The 21,773-nt window shown below is 41.2% G+C and overlaps 1 protein-coding gene across 2 annotated transcripts in view; it reads left to right on the top strand.

The window, feature by feature from the left end:
- Positions 1-21,773, top strand: part of si:dkeyp-14d3.1 (transmembrane protein 132C) — a 170,423-nt gene that overhangs the window by 72,452 nt on the left and 76,198 nt on the right. The window contains exons 1-2 of one of the 2 annotated variants that reach the window (XM_010895713.3): positions 16,541-16,578; positions 20,663-20,806. In XM_010895713.3, coding sequence (XP_010894015.1) covers positions 20,724-20,806 — 83 coding nt within the window. In that variant the 5' untranslated portion in view covers positions 16,541-16,578; positions 20,663-20,723. Of the gene's footprint in view, positions 1-16,540; positions 16,579-20,662; positions 20,807-21,773 lie in introns of those variants that run through there. The other variant, XM_020052672.2, reaches the window with a different exon arrangement.

Genomic DNA, 21,773 nt, shown 5'->3' with positions numbered 1-21,773 from the left:
CTTAAAACAACCAAGTGTGTTAGGTTATGTGATAAACCCAGTGAGAGGTTCTATTTTGTTAGGTTTTAGTTTTGTGTTTGTTCTTGAATATAGCTTGTTCTGTTAGTTTTTTTCCCCCTTTGTTCTTAAATGTAGCCTGTCCTTTTGTTCGGATTGTTTTCACTAGTTTCTTATTAACCTTCATTAGCACCTGATTTTACCCAGTTCTGTCAGCCTTTTGTTGAGTCATGTGAGTCTTTTTGTGTATGTGTCTTGCCTGCCATCGGTCTGTGTTTTTGCCTGCGTGCCTTGTTCCTGTGTTCCTGCAGTTTTTCTTGTTTTTTTTACCTGCCTCAGTTTCCAGATTAAACTCTTTTGTTGTCCCTTAACTCTGTACCTGGAGTCCGGCTTAACCAAAATGTGACAGCCAGCAGGTTGGGTTGAGGGACATTTTTTACGTTATCCTTAGTTTCATCCCAATCGATTACTTTGCTTTTATATTTTCTTCTCGTGTTTTTGCCTTCCATACCTTCTCGTAGTTGACCTAAAGCTCCAGTTTGCACTCCAAGAAATGCTGGGTTCAAATTCACCCAATGTGGGCCATTTTGAAAATCCGGTGCTTGGTCTTTATTGGGCGAACAAAGAGTTGAATTAATGTTACCCTGCAAGTTTGGTGTGTAGTTTGACCTGGCCCTTTGAGTTGAGAGATTTATGAAGTTTGGGCTATATTACTGAGTTATAACAATTTGTTATTTTGTGAAATAAACCCAGCGCATTTAGTTTCTTTATGCAATCCTTGGGTTACTGTCATTGTCTTCCAATTTTAGTTAATGCATATTTGTGCATTCACAACCTTTCAGTCCTATAGTCTAGCTGGCTCTGTAGGAGATAGGCTGTGACTGACAGGTGATAAATGGTGGTCTGTGGTAATTCCCATGCTGGGTCACACAGTCTGGTGAAGTTTATATTTAAACACTTAATGGATCTTGAATCACACATCCAGTGCCTCAGTAGTGCTCCTTGATCCAATGCATGTCCACTAATGACTATGTGGTACATGTGAGCAGTAACGATTGTCCCTCACTACCAAGACAAATTGATATAGCTTGTTCATCACTACCTGGCAAGTGTACTTACGTTGGTCTCAACCTGCTGGATACAAATCATTAGATTGAGGAACGTGCAGTTTTGGGCAAACATGGATGGGGACACATTGACAGTGTCTACTCACACAATTTGTTTTGTTTACTACATAGCCATTTGCATCAATACAAATGCCCAATCACTGTTTGATGCTCACATCTTCCATTAGAGGCTCATAGGTTCACTTACACAACAGCGTCTTGCAGTGAGCAGCCTCTCTTTCATTCGAGGGTAACAAATTCATTGTCCCAATAAATCTCAATATTTATCCTGTCCACTATCTAAACTTACTTACAGCGCTAGGCAGGTCCCATCTCCAAAACAGCCTCAATTGTGTTCTTAGTACTTTTTTCTTTTTTTTCTTAGTCCCAGAATTGATGGGTTTATTGATCCCCTTGCTACTCTCTGAAAGTGAGCCACTGAGTTTTGTCAGCAGCACATGACAATGTAGTGCACTCTAAACAATTGTACTGGGCTGAGGGGTAGTTTGAGATTCACAGGTAGGCACTCGTATAGCCAACTTTCATTTGATAGTCATGTGTATTTTACTGCAGAGGTTACTTGAAATCTGCCATGGCCCCTTTGAATTAGCTTTACTTTAGAAAATTATGCAAACATTTTTTTTTTTTTTTATGATGTGTTGGAAACTCAAGTGCCTTCTTTTACCTTAAGTTTGCCTATAGTTGTTGTTCAACATAAGGAGTTGTTTGAAGATGGAGATTAATCATTTAACAATTTTATATTGTTCAGGCCCATTGTACACTAGGTATCCCAATTAAATGAAATATTCTGCATAGCAACCTAAACATAACTTAAATAAACAGCTAAAATACATAATGCTGGAAGTTTACTTTGTATTGGACATCTATCCCTTTTTGCAGTAATTTGCTTCCATATCCATTTAAAAAAAATTCACCATTTGATTGGCTTGTAGGCGTTGTAAAGCAAAACCTGTAAAAGCGGTATTCATGAGTTTGTAGCGCCAATTGTTAGGCTGTGTCATTTGTTTTGTGAAGAACACCTCTTTCAGAAAACAGCCATCACTGACTCTGCTCAAATGTGTATGTAACGCCGGCTGTGAAAGTAACAGCCCAAACCAGCAACGACCAGCACGTTTCTCACGTTTTTTCCTCACGGAAAATGTACCTCATACGGTCGTGGGATTTATGTTTTCGTGAACACTATGTTTTCCAGACAAAGCACCACAAACAGCACATTCCATGCTATGCCATACATAAATGTCTTACATATGTGGATTCGCTAGAGTCTACTGGACCCAGATTTTTTTTTTACTACAAACACACAGAAAGCCTTGAATATGAGTGTGTGATGATGTCACATTGTTAACCGGCAAGAAAGACGATTTGAGAAGCAATATTGTACAAGTTTTTATTGCCCCTTGATTCATTCACTTAATTTTATGACACTATGTACTGAATCAGATTTTAATATAAGATGTCCTTGAGTGCCAAAAAAGGCGTTCATCACAAAAATATGTTATATTGTGTTAATAGTAGGATTATCATTCTTTTAAAAAAAAAATTACTTCACATATTTATTTGGGGATCCACCCTTGAAAACATAATTTGCTCGATGAGCTGAGCAGGTGGTAAAAGTACTGCCTGATCTTAAGTGCTTTTCCATACATGCTAATATAGTAACTCACCTCCATAGAGGACAGTAGAGAGCTGGATCTCTGCTGATCCCCCTCCTCTCCTTCCCAGCCCCTGGCTGTATTTGTGTAGGAGATGCCTTGCCTCTGAGAGTTGTGGTGTATTCATTCTGCCAAACAAAAAGTTTAAGTTGCAAAGTTTGTACAAATATATAAAAAAGACAACTTTCCAATGTGTTTACGTTACTGTCGTTTTCAGACCTGACTTGACATTGCTTTTGATGAACCCAGTTTGCTCATTTTATTAATTTGGATGTGATGGTTGTCAGAGTTAAAGGCTTTAGCCAACAAAACACAGGGGACTCAAGATGAGTAGTTATTGAACAGGCATTTAAAACATCAGACAGGGAGCACAGGATTGAAGTAGACCTTTAACAATCAGGATCAAGGTTGTCACCCCTTGAAAAGAGGAATGACGGCAGCAGCTTTCCAATCCTGTGGGATTACAGCTGTTTGTAAACAGGGGTTTAACAGGCAGATGATAGTGGGTGATAATAAAGGCCGACAACCTCAGAAAAAAGGCTCCAGATGATCAAGCCCAGTTCAGGGTATGCAACTCCTTCCACACCTTGTTTACCAGTATTGGGTGTGCTCTAAAAGAGAACTGTACAGGAGGTAGAGACTCCCATGCTGGAAGAAGGAGTAGGCCGTGCAGGTAAAAAATACATGTCGTCCTGACACTGTCTAGGTGTGTGTGCACCATCTGGCTGACATTAATGGGAGATATCACTTGCTACCATTGCTACATCCGCAAACTGGATGATGGTTTTTGGAACAGTGCGTGGCTCTGCAGTCATGGGTGAACAAGTAGAACATGAGGTGACTAATGATGAGCCTTACAGATATCCTGTTGGCTAACCTTTACCACATGTGGGAGGCTCGGTCAAGATCGTGTTACGTTGTAGTTGAAAATGTGTTTCTAGGTAGATTTTGTGAAAAGAAAATCCTAACATATCACCCTGTGATACCATCATGCAGGCTCTAGCCTTCCATCGTTTACTGGTAGAGTCAGTATCAACTCCAACCCTCCAATGCCCTCAGACCAGCCCCGTGTTTTATGCGTTTACTGTTTTTGTAATACAGTACATCCATTAATTCTATAGTGTTTTCTCTTTAAAATGTCTGCTTATACTGCCCTGAAAACATGTCGCCGATAAGCCATGACCAGCCATTCAAAGCATTTCATGGTAATGCTAAAGAGTGCAAATGGATCATTTAAGCCGATGGCCTTTATGTTCTTGGGCACAAGCATATATGCTGGTCTGCTGGAAGCCTGTTGGTGTTATGGATTGAATCAAAGAGAATTTGGACATGTCTGTGAAGATCACTGCCAGCTGGTCCAGAACATGCACCAAGTACAAGACTTGCTTTGTGAATTTCAAAATGTTTAGCTGCAGAGTTACAGTAGCTGCAGAGAGTGAGATCACAAAGTCATTTGAAACAGGATGTTCTCAGGCATAGTTTTGTTTTCCTTGCATCGAAGCGAGCAGAGAAGGCTTTGTCTGGCAGGCTTGCGTTTCTGGGCAGCTTGCAACTGGGTGTCCTTTTGTAGTCCGTGAACGTTTGCCAGCCCTACCACATCAGAGTAGAATCATGGCAGATTTCTGTAATGGTCCCCTTACCGTATTGGTGCTTTGACAGGATCATGGCTCATCTGATGTTGTAGCAGGATGTCTTAAGCGGTCTGATTTGTGTCCTTCCCCTTAAGCAGCAGCTTTGACATTTAGCACACTGCGGATGCTGTATTTCCTGTTAATAATGTAAGGCTTCTGATCGGATGTCTACATATAGTCACTTTGGAAACAACTTCATCCATTCATTAATGACACTAGGAAACTGTTATGGTAAACTCATCCATGTTATTACATGAACACCTGATCTTTATCCAGTCTGGGTTTGCGTAGAATCTGCTTCATCCAACAATATCATTTTTGAAGGCATCACTGCTGTTTTTGCTTAAATAATTTTTTTTCCAGGGTTTAGTTTCCTTTAGTTGCACAATTTTCATGTTGATAAAAATGAGGTAAAGCAGATTTCAGTTTCCCTGGGAGTTACTGACAAGGAATGCCAACTTTGGTTGTCCATATTTCTCTATACCTCTATTTAAGCATTTCAAGTATTGTAATAAAATACTATAGTTACTACTGGTAATATAGATGCTCCTACATTATAGGTTATGTTCAGTCTTCACCTGTCAATAGACCAAATTAACAGAAACTAGTTGAGATTAAATTACGATTGCAGCTGAAGTGTTTATTTTTCCAATAAAATACTTACATCATTCAAGTGCATTATGCCAAAGGAAAAAGGTGTGCAGTTGTGTGCCTCTGTGTGTGTGTGTGTGTGGTGTTTGGTCAGCATTACACAGCACTTTCCTCCCCTCTGCCACATCATGACATTGGGTCATGACAGCCTTAGGGAAGGGTTGCCAAAAATCACATCAAAACCTTTATTAACATGCTCCTGTCAAATCTGGCCATGAATTAAAGATAACTTAAGCCACTGTAATCCCTGTATAACATGGTGTCTACTTATATCAAATCCTGCCGGTCATCATGGACACGAACAGAAATGATTTCTGTGACAGTATAAACCCGAGAAAGCTGATTGAAATGGATGGGAAAGATAGGAGTGTATGTACTGTGTTTGGTATAGGTCCATTAGAAATACAAGTAATACTTTGATTACTCATTCATTTGTACATATTACATTCCACTGAGCTGCAAGTATGTCTGAAAACACAGATGTAACTACTGGTAATATAGATGTTCCTACATTATAGGTGATCAGTCTTCACCTGTCATTAGCCACTCATATCTATCTTCTGCCATCATATCACGTCTCTCTCACGTCCACAAATCGCGTCCGCATCTCCTCTCATTGGAGTCCGGAGCACACCAAACGCCGTTGCAGTGATGTTTTGGTGGGGGTGGGATGTATCACGGGGAGAACTGGGTAGAAGTCAGGACTGAAGGTCGCTTCCACTATGGGGAGATGAAATGTCACTGGGTGCACCTTGAGGGCTGATATACACTGTGGACGGCTTAAACTGCAGTCTGACAGCTCTGACTCTCAGCAGGGCTGTGGGTGAGCCCTGGCCACACAAACAGGACAAACGGGACAAGGACATACCAAACCTCTCCTGTTCTTCCGTGGAGCTCTCGCCTGCTCACCTCACGCCCGTGTCACTTGGGACTGTCATCTGCTCTATCACCTGTCACTCGCTGGGTTTAATGGGTTTGTACTGTTCACAGTAGGGGGACTGAAAATGTTGTTGGAGTGATTTACTTTGCGGAAGACCACTACATTATCAGTCAAAGGAATGGTCGGGAAATTGTCTCTATATAGGCTGGTACAGTTGACGGGTAATTAAAGGTTAAAAATAAAGACTTATGAAAACATATTTCTTTGTGGAGTGAAGAGCTTACGGAAATCAATGTATGCAGCTAAGCTATGGACTCTACAAAATGATGAAATGTCTTCAGTTTCAAATTGTTTTTACGGTAACTGTGATCATCTGATCGACTAATAACAGTCATGAATCCATGACTGTCTAAGCTCTAGTGTCTACCCTAGACTACCTGACTGTCTCAGATCTAGTGTCTATCCTTGACTACCTGACTGTCTCAGATCTAGTGTCTATCCTTGACTACCTGACTGTCTCAGATCTAGTGTCTATCCTTGACTACCTGACTGTCTCAGCTCGTGTGTATCCTAGACAATCTGACTGTCTCAGGTGAAGATTAGGGGTGTTTGAAAGTTAACCTCTCCTCTCTTTTTTCTTTTATTCTCTCTATCGTTGTTCTTCCTGTTCTGAGGCCACTGTAAAGAAACAGAGAGGGAGAAAGAGGATGAGGCAGAGTGGTGGAGTAGGGGCAGTGTCTTCACCCAGGATTAAACACCCGCATCCAATACCAGCTCATTAATTACTACTTAATTACTAATTAATTAGATTACACATTGTTGTGGGTCACCCACTATGCGGTCCCCTCACTCACCTTTCCTAATTCTCTTAGTGTGCTCTCTGATTAACTGCAACATGCTCTTCCCTCCTGTTCAGCGCTCTTAGTGACACAGTGTTTTACATAGTTTGGAAATATCTGGAAGGATCACATAAATGAACCTAGACCCTCTAATCCAATTTGGCCTGTGGTTAGAGGCTGGGGTACCCAGCAGACAATGGGAAGAATGGGGACATTGGAAATACTTCAGGAAATATTAAATTGTTCATAGCAATTGGAAAATGTTTTTGATTTTCATTTCAATTTGAAAGCATTTGGGAGAAAGTATGGCAGTGACATGGAAGAGATTATGATCTATTTCTTCGGCCATGTGAGTACAGTTTTTATTTGGCTTAACTAAAGTGTTCCTTTGGTGCCTGACTGAGGTTAGTCTTTTAATTCGCTCATGACATTTGATGCACACCTCCCCAAAGACACTGCACTCTGCGAACTCACCTCCACCGAGCCAAATCCCCTCCTCTTTGTCTCTCCCACATTGTGTTTTTAGGGAAGTTGAACTTCATGCTTTGTCATTTTTGCATTTCACCTTTTTTTTCTTACATGCAGCAGCGCTTTGCTCTCTGCCAGGCAGGCCTGGCCTTTTTTCATTCCTGCTCTTTTAAAGGTCATCATGCCTGGGATAGAGATTTGTCGATCACAGGAGAAGCCTGGACTGCTGGGTAATTTACATCAAAGCTGCTATGGGGGGGGGGGGGGTCTGGAGGAGCCCCCACTCTCTCATTCTCTCTCTCTGTCTCTGAGCAAGAGGACTCCTTAATGCTATCGTCCCCATTGACTCCACACAGATAAATGGCCTTCCATCAACTCCGCCCTCTTCATTCAACCCCACCCACTCTCTCTCCCTCCATCTGGGTCTGACTGTCTCTCGTCATTGTAACCCCATGTGTCTGTACCCACTACATCTCTATTCATCAGTCGCTGTTGTTTCCGATGATGCAGAGGTATTTAGTGAGTGTCATATGATTTCTGTTCCTAATTGTCAGAACCGTCACCTGGCAGAATTTCCAGAGGAGCGCAGCATTTGATCCACCCACACTCAACTTTGTTTCTCTCCTACATCCCTTTATCTTTTATTCCCCGTCCTTTCCCCTGTTAGTTTCCAAACATGGTTTGCATTGATTTATTCTCATCCACCAATTAAAAGTAATTTTGTGAGCATTAGAGTAAGCCGTGCCGGAGGGCTTGTACCATGGCAGGCTGTTCATTACCTCACTGAGAGCTGTGTGTGTGTGTGTGCGCGTGTGTGTGCGTACGTGTGCGTGCGTGTGCATGCGTGGCAGTGTAGATGTCTGCGTTTTATGCATGAGCGTGTGTTTATCTGAGATTCCCATCACGTGAAGGGCATTAGTTCTCTATTTTCAGCCTAAATCCTCTTGTTGTTGGAGTAGTGTCAGTAGCCAATGCTGCCACAATGCTTATCTTTAACTAACTCCCTGTCCCTGTGGTGTGTTGATGTGGGGGGTGAGCATTGGCCTTGGAGGGGGCCTGAATTAAGGAGGAGAGGAAGCCACTGGTGTAAATAACTCTGGGCTGTGACGGCCATGTAAAAGGCCTGGACACCACAAAGAATAACAAGTATGGGTACATGCCCAGTTCCTCATCCTCGTGTAGCCTACTGCCTGCTGTCTTCTCATTGTAATGTAAATGCTGAAGATGAAGGTTAAGTTTAGGGCAGATGTTCGGGTTAAAATTGGGGTTTAGGGTAGAGGCAAACATTAAACCTGGTCATCTGTCCACTCGGAGCATGCATCCCAGTTGATATGTAAGCTCCAGCAGTACCAGTCAGGTGCAACCAATTGCACAATTTCTAAACAAGAAATTCAACAAAAGAAAAATAGGCTTTCAATAGGGCTTCCATTTAAAACCAATTTCCTCCGGTTACAGAACTATTTATTCCACCTATTTTCAGAAGTACAAACAAAATGAAAAATAGACTGAGTGAAGAAAAGGGGGGGAAACAAATGTGAGGGTAAATCTGTCTCCTGCCTCAGGCAACATCCCGGCATTATCTCTCCGTCACAGCTTAGTGGAGGCCCGGCCGTGTGTGTGTGTTGAGGCTGAGAGTGGTGTTGTGCTGTAAATGATAGCCATGTTTACCCATATGCACACGTTTGCTTGCAGATTAGACTGCACCTGCTGTAGAAATCACTGGAAATTCACTGTCTTCCTGAACTGAACTCATCTGCTGCTCTGTCTGCTCTCTCTGTCTGCTCTCTCTCTCTCTCTCTTTGTCCTCTCTCCAAATCAACTCCTCTGAAACGGGGTTACACTTGTATACCCTAGGACTTACGTCCATGTGCGGGAGAGAGTAGCACCTCAACTTTTCCGCTATAGAAAATAGTAACTACGCAAATCATAGCCTAACTGCCATTCAAAAAAAAATCCAATTGCAGTGAATGAGGCGAACAGTTTGAGCCCTGTAGGTGCTTGGTCGAGCTAACCTTCTGGAAATACAGGGAATTAGCAGTGCCCCATGTTTAAATTATTGGAAAACTCTGGATGGAGCAAAAGAAGAAATATTACACGTGTCTTACAATAGTCATTTAGTTTTAACTAATTGAAATTTGACTCTTTCTTGCTCTCGTGCTATCTTTCTGTTTTTCTCATTCTCTCAGTCCCTTCCCATTTGTCTCTTTGTGTTTTCTCTTTTTCTCCCTTTTTTGGACTCTCTCTCTTTCACTGTCTCTCTTTCTCTCACTCTCGGCCAGACTATCATTAAAATCCAATTAAGAGGCAGATTTGTGAGGAAATCACAAAACTGCTCACCATATCAGCAAGCATATGAATACTCAATAAGGGTTTGTAAAGGTTCCTTTTTGCACATACAGTAGCGTGTTGAGACAAAGGGTGGTGAAACTGGCACAGAGATATGCATGAAAAAATAGAAAAACACTCTCTATGCACACCACTAAGGAGATCAATGGCTCAACATAATCTCTGCTATGTGATTCTGAATTAAAAAGCCAAGGAAACGTGCTCTCTCTCTTTGCAGTGGAATGATTGACCACTAAAGGTATGTTGTAAACACTTGGAGTGTGCTGTATACAGGTACAATTGCCAGCGAGCCAAAGACTCCGTTTGAAGAATGACGCATGGGAGTTCCTCGAGCACAACAAAGCTACCCAATTTGATTAGTAACCCTCAAATAAGGACAATACGGGCCAATTGCCCTCCACAAGACCCCTGGTCTAATCTATGGTTTTATTCCTGGCCTCACAGTGGACTTCACTGCAAAACATTCCCTGCCTTCTTTCGTGGTGTCTTACAAGGGTCTTGATCCTCTGTCTATGTACCATATTTGCTGATACTGCACCAAGAAGTAAACCGCAAGAGCACTATGCTTCACTGACCGTGTTCCCCCAGGTCCCTCAAAAGTAGGGATCCAATCATGATATTGGGATTTGACAGCCTCTTATAGACCAGACTCTATTAGCCACAGAAATTAGCCACTGCTAAGTAACACAAGACAATTCACTGATTCTGTTTCTTCATGGAAGAGCGACGGACTACCAGTGGGTGTTCAGGCTGCTTTTGGTGTGTGGCCAGGGCAACACGTTGGGCTCTGCCTGGTTGCTGTGTGGTTCGTTGAGCAGGAGTGCTGTATGTCCCAAAGGGTGCTGGTATGCCGCAGCTAGGATATGAAAGAATTGGTGCAGTATGGTTTAGCCTCCCTTTGGTCGGCGGTGGCCCCTTTCCTCATTTTAGGGGACATCTACTGTAGCTAAATATTTTCATATTTTTAAAGTTATTGGACCCGGACCTCAAGCCAAAACTAACAGAACAACAACTACAGCAACATTTGTCCTAATCATTTTACTTTGTTAGACAATACAAGTTGTCAGGGATCCCACAAGTATTTTCAATACAAAAGGGCGTTCTATTAAAACACTATAAACAGGTACGCTGATTTCGAGCAACCTTGTTCATTCAAATGTTTCTACAGTAGGTACAGTACATTATCCTTTGTTATTGTATATAGAGATTTAGCTGTCTTATTTAAGATACTCTTCATAAAAGTAGAATTTCAGATGTTTTGAGATGAGCAGAGACTCTGTCATTAGGGAGAGTCTGGTTTTACCATGGAGTGCCTGGACAAAAAAGGGCTTTGACGGAGCGGAGCCAACCGCACGGAGTGCTGGGGTTGGAATATAGAGTTTGACAATAGCTAGGTCGGTAACAGTGGAAGCCATAGGATTTGCAAGATATTGGGGTGGCATGGAAGTTTAAAAGATTGAACACCAGATTTGCTGCAGAGGTTTGATGGCTTAGAGGTTTTGATGCAGTAGTCAAGATGAGATATGAAAAGTGGTTCAATTAGATCCTTTGCTGCTTGCCGTTTTCTTGTCAAGGTTGAATTTGAGGTGGTGGGTCGACATCCAAGCTGAGATGTATGCCAGGCACACAGAGACTGGGTGTCAGAAGTGGGGAAGGAGAAAAGTGTCATCCGCATTGCAGTGATACATTGGACAAAGAACTTTCTTTTTACTGCGCCTCTTAAGGCCTTCTGCAACCCCAGCTTGCTATGCACTTGTCAGTATTGATAAAATGGGAAGATACATGATATGTATATAATATATGCAAATATTGACATAATGACATAGGCACAGGTGGGGAATTCTAAATAATTTCTTGTAATTTATGTTGACATTGTGATGGTTAAAAGAGAGACCATATGAATAATGCATTGTGAGGTTAAAAGTAGAGGGTGATGTGATTTATACAATGCGTCACAAAACTTTGTTTATCATCGTATTTACATTCCATTAAGACAACAGTTTGTCATAAAGAATATAGTATATTTCACAGTATAACAGTAAGGTATACTGTTGTCACATAGTATAACAGTGAGATATACTGTTGTCACATAGTATAACACTGAGGTATACTGTTGTCACATAGTATAACAGTGAGATATACTGTTGTCACATAGTATAACAGTAAGATATACTGTTATCACATTGTATAACACTGAGATGTACTGTTGTCACATAGTATAACACTGAGGTATACAGAAGTAAACTATTGTGACTTAGTATAACGCTGAGGTATACTGTTGTCACATAATATAACAGTGAGGTACAACGTTGTCACATAGTATAACACTGAGGTATACTGTTGTCACATAGTATAACAGTGAGATATACTGTTGTCACATAGTATAACACTGAGATATACTGTTGTCACATAATATAACAGTGAGGTACAACGTTGTCACATAGTATAACACTGAGGTAAACTGTTGTCACAGTGTAACAGATTTTCCATGATTAATTTAACTAGCAGTTAAATGCACAGTACACAGACACAAACACAATGTGGCCTCTTGGTCCTTTGGATGGGAGTGGGCAAACTATTTCTAGGGGTATGGCAGCCATTGACTCAACACACCCCAAGCCAGTGTTACCACATACAGGCACAAGGATTTACTGTCTTGCTAGATTCACAACCTCATATTATAATTATTAGCAACTCCTAACTATTTTGTCTCTAACTTTAATTTGTTGTAGAAATAAAATTGCCGGTTCAAAATGTCTTTTAATACACCAATTTATTTCCAGTTCACCTACAGGGAATGGCAGGCAACCGGCCTGATGCAGGACTGTAATGTAAATACACATTACTTGAGCGTATGTGTGTTGAATGGGACATCTGTGCTTTCCAGAAACTTGCAAGCACTGCATACCAAATAACTGATTTACCAACATCTTAATTGGTCTCACCGACAAACCTTAACTACCTCCAGGTATTGCGGAATAAAACATCTGCCTTTGTGATTCTTATAGTTTGTTCTTATTAATGTCCAAATAGTAGATCTGGGAAAACATACTTTTTGTGGTTGCACATGGCTACAGTATTATGAATAGTCTTTTTTTGTGCAGTCTAGGCTAGGATTTATTGTATATTTCAGTGTTGGTGTGTTTAATAACCTGGGGTTTTGATGGTCTTGGGACAGGCTTGGTACAGTCTTTTTCACAGTGTCAGCTGCTTCTTAGGCTTTTCAGCTCAGTTTCCATTAGCCTTGAGCCACAAACCATCACAAACCACCATCCCTCCTGCAGTCTCTCCCGTTGACCCCCTGCTGTGTCCCTGATGCCAAACTCACTCTTCACCACCCCCCCCCGCCCCCCCCTTTGGGCCATCTCATTCCCCACACACTGTGTGTGTTGGACAGGGCGGACCAGAGGAGCCGTGAAACATGGCCTCCTGCATGCAGCACCTAGCCTGGTGATGGAGGATGCAGATGGGCCTCAGCGGAGTAATGGAGGGAAACGGAGGGGAGCAGAGTGCCATCTCTCTCCTCTCCACAAGCCTGTGCTGTTTAATGGTGCCAGGCAGAGCGGGTGGAGGGAGGGAAAGGGGAGCGAGGGAGGCCCGGGCGCACGTGGGGTACCGCCGGCTGGGGACTAACAATGTCGCTCAGCTTCCAACTTGTTGGATTTTCTCAGAAGATGTTTATTTCCTTTATTGCCCCGTCGAGAGACAGTGCTTCTTTCTAGTTATCTCATCGTTATTTACTGAGGAAATGTGCCAAGGAGTCAGTGTGGCTTCTGCAGACAATCAGGGTCTGAGAGAGGAGGTGGAGGGGATTGGAGAGGGGGTTGGCTGGTAGTGGGGTGCCGTGATGTTATTCCTCTGTGCCCTGTGAAAGGACAATGATGAGTTGAAATTGTGTTAGAATTGAGAGTGGACTGCACTAGTAGCATTCTGATCGCCTCAGGAGAAGCAGTGTCCACTGTGCTCAGCTCCATTTTGTTCCAACTTAAAGAGGAAATGTCAAGATTCGTTATGTTGACAGCTTTGTGAAATAGCATATTGTGACTCCCATGCAGTATCAGTGTAGTGTTAATGAATCATTGGCTGTTTCAAACACATGCCATTTCCTTTTCGTTTGTGTTATTTCAGGTATTATCTTTGCTTCATTCGTGTATTACTGGGCATTATTTGGTATTCAGGACATTCGATCTGGTACGTACTGTAGCTCAATATTTTATAGAAAATCTATTGGAGCCTGCAAGTATTGATATAGAATAAGCTTCCACCTTTTACTTCTGTGAAAATGTCAGCTCAAAGCTTTACTTTGTTGAGAATAACACCCAATTGCTGCATTCTATTCTCAGACTTGCCCATGATTTCACTCACTATTTGGTTTCTGATTCCCCACAGTACAGAGAGTGATACTGCATTCATTGGAGTTAATTTGTGAGAAAGAAATGTATAATAAGTGATTGAAAAGGACAGATGAAACTCTTCATAACCGTCCACTCAATATGTATACTGTTTTGTGGTGAATTGGCCCAGACTATTTTGTGGTGATTTCAATTATGTCAGTATTGTGTAACATTTTCTACGGTCCATTGTGTGTTGTGGAGGCATGAAGGCCAAATAATCTTTCTTGCTTTCATGTTTCAGAAAAACCTCTCAGGTAGATACAGAATTTACTTTACAATAATTGTACTAGCAATCCCTTTTAGCGAATCACAAACATAATTTTACTTGCCAAAATATTGCACCAAACATTCTTAGACAATTTATATGTAAAACGTTGTGACAAAGATCTCTGCAAAAAGGCCAGTGCCATTATAGATTTGTTGATATATCTTAGATTAATTCAGACTTACAATATATTTTTACAGTATGTTGTTCCTACCATGACTCAGTTGGGACAAACAGTACAACACTTTTTACTAGATTTTTACAAGGAGTATGTGAGGCAAATATGTTAACTTTGCCTATTGCCAAGTTATTCAAGAAGCAAACCAAATATTGCATATGTCAGCTTTTAGGTGTCACATATACACTCAGGAGTTTCCTATTGATAGTATAATTATATGTTATGAAATATACACGGAAAGCATATTTGTTCAAAATGTCAGTTTACAAATTAAAAAAAGTGGAAACGCTCCAGTATTTCAGGTAGTGTATACATGCAGAGGTTTAGATAGATGTTAGAAACCCTTATGGGCCTTCAGAGCTGCAGGAGGCTCCTCAACTGGATGTCCTTATTGAACATTAACTCAATAAAGGGACTTTCACTTCAGTCAATGCACTCAATGAGCTACCCTACACTCTCAGCTCCGACATGGTTGGAGACGTTAATGGCCTGTATTCTTAAATGATGTATTCAGCCTAGTCAAGAACAGTTTCCCATACAATATCTGGATAGGGATCTACTGAGTGACATCAAATCCCCACTAGTCTCTGCCTCCTTTAAAAGCAACTTACAAACTTACAATCAGACATACATAAAGACAGAAAAAGCTTGGAAAACTCATCTGTAATGTGTTAAGGGTACGCTATAGTGGTCAATAGAACACTAAACAAAGAGGTTTTTTTTCAGTCCATTATGATTTAATTGTTGTTAAAAGATTACAGTGCAATAACATATAGACATTTTTCTTTTCAGGTTTAGAAGAAGGGACTGCTAAATTATGTCTCCCATTCATAAAGTATGAGCTGGTGGCATACAGTAGCTAGCATACAGAAACTGTTGCTGGTAGTCAAAGGTATTTCTAGCTGTAATGCAGTTTAAGGTGAATATGGCGTGAATATATATTGGTGTCACTGGCAATTTTAGAACTCAGCTATTATTTATGCATGCCCACAAGCCACTGTACTACACAAATAAAGTGTACTATAACAGTTACAAATGGTGTTAACATTGAGCTGGTACTAGCCCCTGGCAATCACCAAAGCCCTACCTCAATTACTGCATTTTTATAACCATGGCAGATTTCAGTAAAATGCTGAATTGTTAATGTGAATAGATTGTCCCTGGCAGTGCATCATTGACCTTAAACATTATATTGTATCCCCACAAATATAAAAGCACATTAGGTAATTATACACAAAACAATTATTGTAAAATTCCCCAAATTTTGAATAGAATAATAACAAAATTGACCCAGATAAGCAATATAACAATATGCTACAAACAATAATATAATTGGGAACAATGTGAATGATGAAAGTTCAGATAACTAAGTAGCAAGCGGTAATTTCAAGCATTTTACATCAGTATTAATGTAGCATATGCCTACAAGCTTTATGTGCTGTTATTGTGCACACTTGATCAAGAAATGGACCTTGTCCAAACTAGGAGTTTGTGATTTTTATGAGCACTGACATGTTTTATTTAAATGTATCTGTTTATCTGTAAAATTCTAAAATTGTTAGTGTGAAACATAATTGAAAAAATCTGCCACTATATTGTCAACATGAATCACAATGACTGCTTAGCTAGTACTGACAATCCATCGTTTTTTTGCATAGTGGTTAGAGACGCGGAGTGGTTACCCCGTTGTCGCCCGGGGGTCACGGTGCGGTGAGGATCTGCGCCATCATGCCGTACACTCCCAGTTCCTGTCACTCCGCGAACTCACCCCGGACTCATTCGTTGTCTTGTCTCCCATCATCACGTACACCAGGTCCCAATTATGTCATCACTGTGTGTTTGAATGTTTCTCCTCTGCTGCCCTCAGTTGTCGGTTATCGTTGTTGCTTGAATGTCACACGTAACAGGTAAGTGCGGTCGGTTTGCTGCTAAGCCAGCTTTTTCCCCTTTCATTCAGTTTGTTTGTAGTCTGTGTTTGTTTCAATGTAAAAAGTCTACCTCGACTGCAATCCGCCTGCACCTGGTCCCTTTCCTCCGCCACCGTTGCACCGGGGTTCCATCCTCCCCACGGAACAAACAGATAAGGAACTAGGATCTGTTCTGGACCGACTACAATGTTGTTGGCTACTACCTTCAGTAGCTATATTATAGTAAGCCTGAAGTAAAACTGTTTATGGTTATAGTGTGATGGACGAACTGCACCGATAATGAACATATTGCTCTCGATTTCAATTTTGCATAGCATAGTTCACAGCGTAGTGGTTAGCTATTCCACTGTCATTGTTTTCTAAAGAAACAAACCAGCCATGGAGTGATTGGAGTCATTGTTTTCATTATAGGTGCTGTATAGCTATTAGCCAGCTAGAAGGCTTGGCATGTCAAAGCATATGCCCAACATGGAAAAACTTGAGATCTGATTGGTTAAAGAAAATGACAATCACCGACATCATCCTTATTTGCCTCAACAGCAGAGGGGAATTCACTTGAAAAGGTTAGGGCTAAGGGTAGATATTCACCCGGAGACAGCACAGGTGAAAAATCGGATTGGATAAAAGAACAATTATGAGCTGCATTGGAAACAGCGCAACTTAGGGAGAGAGTAGCTGTGACATTACGTTAATAGACCAGTGGGGTTGAACTTAGTAAAATACATATAGCATTTAATGAAAGTATATATTTAATGATAAAACTATAATTTTCTGATTCCGATCATCTCTTGCTATTAGCCATTCACAGTCATCATTTTCTAATTTAATGCGTTAAATGTACATTTCTTCTCTACCTGTTTTCTCTTACCGTCAAAAAAGGCTATGCCCTGAGTCACGCCGCTCACCGATTTGCACACTGCTCTAAAGCCTTGTTTACACAAGGCACAGCATAACATTACCATACGGTACCTTAATCCAAACATCGCAATCAAACTATGCAAACATTGCAGTTATCTTCCGCATCTTCATAACCAGTATCACAAAGATGTTTTGTTAGTGCCTAGCAAGGTGATGAGCAGGAGCTTTTTCAATTTAGGTATCATTGTAATAGATAAAATGAAAACTTTGAAGTCACGCAGGCTATGTATATATATTTATTTTCCATAAAAATGTCCCTAAAATATTTTACCAATTGGGTCTCTCTCAAATATTTAGCTTAAGTCTCAAACTTTGATATTGTAGGCTACTACAAATATTGAGCTCTCAAAGCTTTTCTTGCCATCCCATAAACTCAGTTCTTCTTCGGTGGTACATCAGCTTCCGTTTCTGACACCGTACGAAAAAGCACTGCACAAGTTGGAAAATGTCACCTCATGCAACACTTCTGCCATACCGCACCCACATCTGGCCAAGAGCATTAGATTAGCTGGAGCGGTGCCGATTGCTTTTTATTTAAATGAACAGACTTCTGCCCGAGAACGCATACATTTTGCTGTCCCTGGTGTGAATGAGGCTTAAAGTATGTAAAGTATGTAGCCCAGGCATGTCTTCAAACTCCAGCACATGCATGTTTTGACAATGCTGAATAACCAAACACCACATCTCTATACACATATCATGCTTAAATGGCGTAATGGTGAAATACGCAGTCTGCCACATAGGAAACCGCGGATCGAATCCTGCCAGGGACCACAACATTCATCCCTTCTAATCATGGGCCGGCAGAACTAGGCTTGCCTGGTTCTTTATCTGGCAGCCCCTTCATCACATGCTGCTACTGACTGTGGTTGATCCTTTCATGCATCATTACTTTAACATAGTATGAAATATACATATACACATATACAAGCAATTGACATAATGTAGGCTAATCTGGGGGCAGTGAGGAGATTCGCCAGGCATCTTTCCCCAATGCACTTCCTTAGCACTTCCATTGTTTGGGTTGAGTTCCATTAACCTCTTCACTGCATGTAGTATGTATAAGAGCCACATTAAACAGATCCCCATAACATTAACTCAATTGCATCTTACCTGGATTTAATGGGTACAGCGTTCATAGAGTTTTGCACCATCTCAGACATTGAAGTTCCCCTCTCTTTTCTGTTGGGTTGCATAAGCGGTAATATTCAGTAGCTACATTAAAGTAAGCCTAAAATAAATCTGTTTACGGTTATTTTGCGACTATTTCTAGTGGGCTTTTGACGTAAACATCCGTACATGCTTTTTGGGGCAATATAGGCTAGATCACAACCCCTTGGACAGTAAAAGAGGAGGGGTTTCCCCGATTCTCTTGTCTTTTCACTTGACGAAAAAGTCAGCTATCATCACCTATATTGATAGTTATTGTATCAGTGTCATTCATGAATGAAAGGAAAAGGAGCGTTGTTGTGCCACAAAGTGAAATAGCTTTGGCAGTGTAAAGTCACCTTTAGTCTTGCAAACAATTGCTCAGTTCTTATGACTATTCCAAGTAGTAAGTTAGTAGATACTAGTAAGCCTATTACTGGCTAATACGCTGTTAAAACTGCCAGTGGCAAAAGCCATGCAGTTTGTAGATGCTATTTGGGCGTGAAAGTAAACTTAATAAGAAACGTTAGTCAGTTTAACACAATGTTTAATGGTGTCTAGCGAAATATTCAAATTTGGCGCGATGTTAATGCTTGACAGAATTATCTAATGTCAAGACGCTTTACCGACATTCAGAATTTTTACAGCCTTGTGGTGTAGTGGTTAAAAACACAGCCTCTCACATGGGAGACCTGGGTTCAAGTCCAGTGAGGGCAACAACCTTTATCTAATTGCAGGCTGGCCAAAATAGGCTTGTAACCCATGCCTGGTTCCTTTTCTGGTTATATAATCCCCTCACATTAGGCCTATCTGTCTGGATTCTCAAATATAGTATAGGGTGCCTGATACCCCACGCTAACATCGAAGACAAAGAACCAACCTGGTCGAGAAATGTCAAATGTCTAGAAAGTGTAGCACGCAGTAATGCATTCTGAGTGACCATTAGCCCTGGAGTGCATCCCCAATCCTGTAGAGAGTGGAACAACACCACCTGTGCTGCTGTCTCATTATGATTCCCCAGCTCCAATCATTGTTTCTGTCACATGCTAATAAGATCTCACATCAAAGTGTTCCTTCTGACTAGTCAAGAGAGGGTTTTGTCATTGCATATATTTCTGGCATTGGAATATGTTTCTTATTGCTGTTGTGGCAGAGGGCAGCTGCCATTGATTCAACAGCTATTATAGCAACAGCTCACTTTAATTTGTCAACAACAATGTCTGAACAGAGAGGTCTTCGGGCTGGGTCTGATCATTCCTTTGTCAGGGTATCAGCTAGTCAGTGTTTGTTGTTGGGAATTGGTGTGGTGCTGGGAATGGTTGTGGTCTTGGGAATGAGTTGTGGGGTTGGGAAGGGGTGTGGTGTTGGGAAAAGGTGTGGTGTTAGGAAGGTGTGTTGTGTTAGCAAGACACATAGTTCTTCCTGACTGCACCAGACTAGACATTTTACGTAATGTAAAGAAAGGCTGTTTTTGCTTTTTGGTTTTCTTTTGCCCCTGAGAAACCCGATTGCTTTCTGTGCAGTGACTGGACTAATACCTTTTGGAGATTTTCTCTGTGAACACTCACTTTTTGTAGTATTTTCTTCCAAGGATATTGGCCACTGTCATTTGCTGCAGTCACTGAATGCCTTTCATTCATGCTTCATTGTTATTAAACATTTCTGCTGAAAGCATATTGTATCTAGGACACACATGGTTAGAAATTGTGTAGTTCCTGTGTCATTAACTTTCATTTGAATCTACTTCACTGATACATGTGAAATCAAAATAAGACTGTGATTTTAATGTAAACAATGTTATATCTTTCCAGAGTAAGTGTGTGTGTATACGGTAATGCAGTTGTTATTGAAAGAGCAGTAGTTACATTAGGAAAGACAGAGAACAAAGCATCTGCAATCTATCAATATACTCTTCTCGGAGGATATACACATCTCTCATTCACATAATTGGTTCTGTAGCGTGACAGTTTGAGAAATTATTTCTTGGGAAGCAAAGGAAAGACAGCTGAGGCACATATAAATGAAAGGAAATGTTCTGAGACCATCTGATCCGGTTTCGAGTATTTCTTTGGTGAATACGACATGGTCTGCTGGGTCTCAGCTGTGTGAGGCTGGTTCAGCTGGATGCTTTCAGGGATTCGGTAAACTAAAGATCTGTTTGATATAACCACATGCTTAACCTGGCCATGCTGCGCTTCTTGTATCTTTCAGTTTTTCTTTGTTATTGCTTCTTCCCCAGGGTCAAGTTGAAAGAGGGCGTGGCATTTCTGGGTGCCCGCCCCAGCAACCCCACCCTGTGGATGGTGAGCCAGGACGTAAGGAGCGAGGGACACAGGGTGGTCACCCTCCACTGCCGCAGGAAGGAGTCCAGCTACGGTCAAAGGTCAGTCAGCCTGGATTTCCACACTGTGTCCTATTGGACATGACTGGTGGACAGCCAACAAACCAATCTCCAACCCTCCCCTGAATGCTGCCGTCCAACTAACAGTTGACTCCATATCGTAGTGTTGGCTTGAATGATGAATCATCTCTGTGGTGGTGCCCATGCACCAACTAGCAAGGAAGAGGTTATTAACAGTGCCTCTACAGCTCTCTTTTGATTAGCATATTAATTTCCCCATCTGAAACGGCCTTAAAGTTGTTTTGGTCATTTCCTATCTGTATTACTTAAATTAATCTAGTAAATAGGAAACGGATTTCCACGATGTGTAAAAGGTTGCTGCTGTGTTAATTAAGCTCAGATCCAGGCCCTTTGTGTATCCTAATGGTTTTCTTCCATGGATCAGGAAGTTGGGTTAATAAATCTAACTTTCTAGTGAAAAGTGGAAGTTTACGCATTAGAGAATAATTAGGAGGTTGGAACGCTCTGCTTATTAAGTCCATCAGCATCGTTTCGCTCTACCTGCTTTTAAAGAAAATAGATTTAGCTTTTATAATTCTACTTTGGTTAGTTCAGTGCAGAGATGTGTCCTCAAAAGAAGGAAGAGTGATAGCTATGCCAGCCTTGATTAGTCCAGAGACTTTGGACATTCATGTCTGTTGTATTTTGTACATTCTGTACCAGGGAGGTAGCCCAAACATGCTTCAGAATCTTACAACATAAAACCTGTCAATCAACAGCCCGGTGCAGTCAACCTGCTTGGGTGTGTCTCGCCACTCTCTCTCAGGAGTATCACCATAATAGGCAGAGGATCTACCCATTGAGTGCATAGTTAAATCTGTTGCTATTGATTTAAGTGAGGGAGTCAAAGACAAGAGCGAGCATATTCTGTTTAATCCGTGACTGTCCTGTCAGGCTTTGTTGGACGGACAACTGCTCACTAATCCCCCAGCTGTTCAAATCATTCCAT

This window comes from Esox lucius, chromosome 13 (assembly GCF_011004845.1).
Source record: "Esox lucius isolate fEsoLuc1 chromosome 13, fEsoLuc1.pri, whole genome shotgun sequence".
NCBI lineage: Eukaryota > Metazoa > Chordata > Actinopteri > Esociformes > Esocidae > Esox > Esox lucius.
This window is presented reverse-complemented; position numbering and strand designations above follow the sequence as displayed.